General features: G+C 47.2%; 1 protein-coding gene across 1 annotated transcript; it reads left to right on the forward strand.

The window, feature by feature from the left end:
* Positions 1-496: 496 nt before the first annotated feature.
* On the forward strand, positions 497-4,156 carry ATXN7L3B (ataxin 7 like 3B). The gene has a single exon (XM_059683657.1). It carries the CDS (start codon positions 850-852, stop codon positions 1,141-1,143), a length of 294 nt encoding a protein of 97 aa, XP_059539640.1. The 5' UTR covers positions 497-849; the 3' UTR covers positions 1,144-4,156.
* Positions 4,157-4,627: the final 471 nt, after the last annotated feature.

The raw sequence follows: 4,627 nt of genomic DNA on the forward strand, positions 1-4,627 counted from the left end.
ATGGTCTTAAAATAAGATAAATGCCTTAGGTTCCTGTGATCAATATATATTAATTATGTCTTTAGTGCCTTGTTTTTCATTAAAAAAGATATAAACTATACTGTAATTTGTTTCCTTGCACCATCTAGTGGATTTAAATGACAACGGCGCAGTACCATACATGATTACAAGCTAATTTAACAAGTTAAATTTTCAAACTTACTGGAGAACTGCTCCTAAAACTATTTCGGATCACACCACAAATATACACATAATTATTTTATTTCCTTTTTCATAAGGAAATCCACTAAGCATGGGTGCTGAGTTATTAGCGACTGTTTAAACCCACAGCTAAATAACAAAAACAGCCACCCTGTAACCTTTTTACGATTAGACTTAATATTTTCATGTCAGTCTGTCCCACCCTCTTCCTAAACGCCAAGGCTTCCAAGGCAGCTGCGCAGACGCACCGCGAGTCTGCCGGAGCCGGTGCGCAGGCGCACTTAGAGCGGAAGCTGGGAGGCGGGGCTAGACGCGGAGCCCGGAGCGGAAGAGGCCCAGGCGGCTGGGTGAAGCGCGGAGGCGGTTTGGCGGTGAGTCTGGGGTCGGCTGGAGCTCAAAGCCCCAGACCGCGGAGGACGCCCAGAGACACGAAAGACTTGGGGTTCCGGGGCGGTGGCCGCCGACCGCGGGCTCGCCGGCTGCTGGTTCCCTGCCTGCGGCCGCGGACACCCCGCCTCGCCGCCTGCAGATCGGCCCCGAGAGGCCTCTAGGCCTAGGCGCGGCCCGCGGAGCCCGACGCGCTGCCGCCGCCCGAGCTGCTGTGAGTACCGCTACGAGCGCCCTCTCCACGGTCGTTTGCAGGTTAAAATGGAGGAGATTTCGTTGGCCAACCTGGATACTAACAAGCTGGAGGCCATCGCTCAGGAGATATACGTAGACCTGATAGAGGATTCTTGTTTGGGCTTCTGCTTTGAGGTGCACCGGGCAGTCAAGTGCGGCTACTTCTACCTGGAGTTCGCGGACACGGGGAGCGTGAAGGATTTTGGCCTTCAGCCCGTGGAGGATAAAGGAGCGCGCCGCCTCCCGCTCTGCTCCCTTCCCGGGGAGCCTGGGAACGGGCCCGAACCGCAGCTGCAGCGCTCGCCTCCCGAATTCCAGTAGCTGCGATGTGAGAGCGACTGAGGGTGACCAGGACAGTAACATAGACCGGTCCTGTGGTCTGGAGAAGTTAGGTAGCTAAGTAGGGGGGGGAAGAAAATAATAATCAGACAAAAGCCCCAATTCCCGTTGAAGATTCTAGCCTTTAAAACCCCAAAGTGGAGAATTTAAAAATTCGGATCCTTTTCCAAGTATATTGACCTGGGATCAGTTTTTGAAATCCCGGGCAGGAGGAGCTGTGCATCGTGCACCGTGCAATGCGAGGTTCATCCCCAAACGCACCCGGAAGTGCACAGGATTCCTGGACTGCCCCCTGGCGCACAGGTGAGCCGCTGTGTGCCCAGCACACAAGATCCTTTGGTCCCTCATCCTCCCGGTTTGCCCGCTGTCCAGGGCTTCTTCAGTAACGGACACTTTGGACATAACTGATGGCCAGGCCTTTCTCGTTGGGCCTCAGTGGACTGCTCCTCTGATCTCTGAGCCTCTGTGTTGGGTTTCTTCAAGACAAAATGAAAGTCAAGTATGAGACCTGGATATTAACAATTCCAATTTGGGGAAACCGAGAAAGAGAATTTCCAGCTGAATCTGGTAGGGGAAACTCTGTGGTCTTCGGCTCCAACAAGAAGAAAAGGTCAAGTCACCAATTTCCCGAAGGTCCAGCATTTACAGTGACTTCAGCGGACTTGGGGACAAGGGCTAGCCTTTTGTGGAAGAGAGCCCTCTTTGCGGCATCCCCTGTGGTGGCATAGGCTTAGCAGATGGACTACTTGGTTATCCAGGCAGGTTGAGGACTTGGTTATGGTCCCTTGGGGAGGTAGCAGGGGCCTCTGCAACTATGCACGATCTCTCAAAACAGCAAGATTCATATCTGGAGATACTATTCTGTGGACAACAGTTTGGTGGGGCGGTCGTTTTCTTACTCTCGAGTTATGGTTACATAGCCAGTCCATGGGTCTGACTTGGTCACTGTGCTAGGTCACTACCTGCCTTCTACCCGACGGGCAGGCCTAAACTATAGAGGAGCATCATGGCTGCGCCGGAGGCTGTGCTTTGAAAGCTGAGCCCAGAGTGGACCTCTTCCAGCAGCCCTCAATAATGTGAATGGGTTAGTGATCGGAGCCAAGGGGCAGGACTGGGTTTTCTTCCATCTGCCTGTGCAGTGTCGGATTGAATGCCCCTGTTCCTTGGGGTGTGCAGTTACAGAGCTCTGCTGTGGTACCTCTAGACTGTCACCGCCTTCTCTGCCCCTGACAAAGGGCAGCCCTTTTCAGTTGGTCTTCTTTGGGCCTTGAATACAGGAGCTGTTTTTTGTTGTTGAAAGTCAGGGAAGGGCCCCCAGACATTCCTTGGCTAAAGGGAAAGGGGAAGATGGAAATTGTGAGCCACATATCAAAACTACCCTCCACTTGATTCCCTGATTGAGGGTTGTGAAGTGTAGAGGGGAGGGAGCCCCAAGGTGAGCAGGTGCTGCTTCATTTGAAATGTTTTCTTACCTCATTCTGTGCCCCAGTAAGGGGCCCAGCCTCATCTGTCCGGCTTGGCCCCATCTCCCTCCTTTTCCCTGCTCCACTGCCTATCTGGTGCAGCTCATGATTCCAGGTGCTGCCTGCCACCTTGATTTTACAATGACCAGTTTCAATTCATTCCTTGATGCTCCTGCTTCTGAAGCCTAACCAGTTTCGTTTTCCTTGGCTTCTTTTAAGTTTTTCCCCTTGTTTTTGTGGGAGACTCAGAAGAATCTATGGCTCCCTCTGTTGGGATTTGGGTGGGGAAAAAACGTAATTGTTTGTATATGAAAGGCAATGTGATCCCCAAGTCTTTCTCCTCTAGGACTGCCTTGCTAATATGCCTTCCTGTTGTGTCTTATTTCATGAGGAGTTATAGCTTCCCACTTCCACTTGGATAAGCAGAAGAACAGTAAAGGCTAGAGACAAACACATGGATGGAGTGGGTCCTGATCCATTTTCTCTAACCCTGGCTATGCATGTATCCTTTCTTATTCTAGAAGGAATTATTTGGACGGTGTGGACTGATTTGGGTTACATGCTCTAGAAGATTTAGGAAACAATAGTAATAGGGGCTCAAGATTGTGGATTAATGCATTCTCCCCCTAGAGTTGTCCTGGTCAGGGTAGGGGCCTAGTTACAGATTGGTCTTTAATCCAAGAATGATGATTACTTTTTAAAAAGTCAAACTTTGGCAAGAGCTAAAATAATTTTGGGTAATCTGCCCTTGACTTTTTATAGACATCTTCTAAGGAGATATAGAAGTAAAGGAGGGTTTAAGTGAGACTCTGGCCTACTTCCAGATAATGTCTGGGAAACAGGCTGACGGTAATGCCATTGTCCACTCTTCCATCAGAGAGGGAGCTCAGATTGTGACATTACCATTTTCTTACTGGCCTTTTCTCCTGGTTAGAGGATGAAGTGCGAAGTTCATATTATCTCTCACTTGGTATTGTTTTTTGCTCCACTATCAGGGCAGTCGCCCCGGCCCTGGATGGGTATGCAGTGAGCTAAAACAAACTTAACTCCTTTCATTTTGGTGGAGGTAATGCGTCCTACCATATAGTTGACAGTGATTAGGAACTCTCCCTTTCCTTACCTATCTTCCCGCTAACAGCAAAATTCTTATCCTTTCCTCTTCAATTAAATGTATTGATCACCCTGTAATTCTATTATGTGTCTGTGTGTGTGTGTGTGTGTGTGTGTGTGTGTGTGTGTGTATGGGGGGAAGGGGTTCTTTACAAAAGTTCTGTGGTTTGTGGCTTATTCTTCCATACATTATTTCCTATCACTGCATGCCCAGGGGCCATTACCTGGCATTATCGCATGCTGGGATCATTGGGGAAGTGTAGTGAAATTCACCTCTGTCCTTTGTTTTGGAGATTCTTATTTTTGCAAAGTAGTTTATCCTACATAGATTGCTGTGTATTCCCCTTGCCCCTATGGCTGCTGGTGTAAATAAATTGCATCTCCCCATTGGTAAATAGTAATAATAAAATTTAAAAAAATGACTTTATTTGGCTTTTGTATGTTAATCCTTTACAACTACATGTTTTTCAGGTATTGATAGTAAAATAAATGTTTAATTGCTGTTGAACCTTAATCACTTTTTCCTGATTGGGAGTTTTATCAGAATAGATAGAGGAACACTAACTTTGTTTTTCCATCTAGTTCTGCAAATTTACTTTCTGCAACATCCCGTGAAAGAAACAAACTTTATAGAATCTGCCCTTTTTTATATGAGGTAAGAGCGTGGTAAAATAAATATAGTCCAACCTATCACCAAAAGTCCAATGTGAAAGACGGTTCAATTTAAATGAAACTCAAGGTATCTTAAATATATACATTTCACCACCACTTCAAGCTAATGTCCTGCTCTAAAAAGGCAAGTGATTCGTAGGAAAACATGAGTTTACCTTTGTAAAGGTAATTTTTTTCCAAATACTTTATATTTTACCCCAACTTTTTATGTTTTTCACTTT

Source organism: Myotis daubentonii, chromosome 2 (genome assembly GCF_963259705.1).
Source record: "Myotis daubentonii chromosome 2, mMyoDau2.1, whole genome shotgun sequence".
NCBI classification, from domain to species: domain Eukaryota; kingdom Metazoa; phylum Chordata; class Mammalia; order Chiroptera; family Vespertilionidae; genus Myotis; species Myotis daubentonii.

Bases quoted from the DNA above. Each gene is read 5' to 3' on its own strand.
- ATXN7L3B (XM_059683657.1), top strand. From the start codon at position 850: ATGGAGGAGATTTCGTTGGCCAACCTGGATACTAACAAGCTGGAGGCC.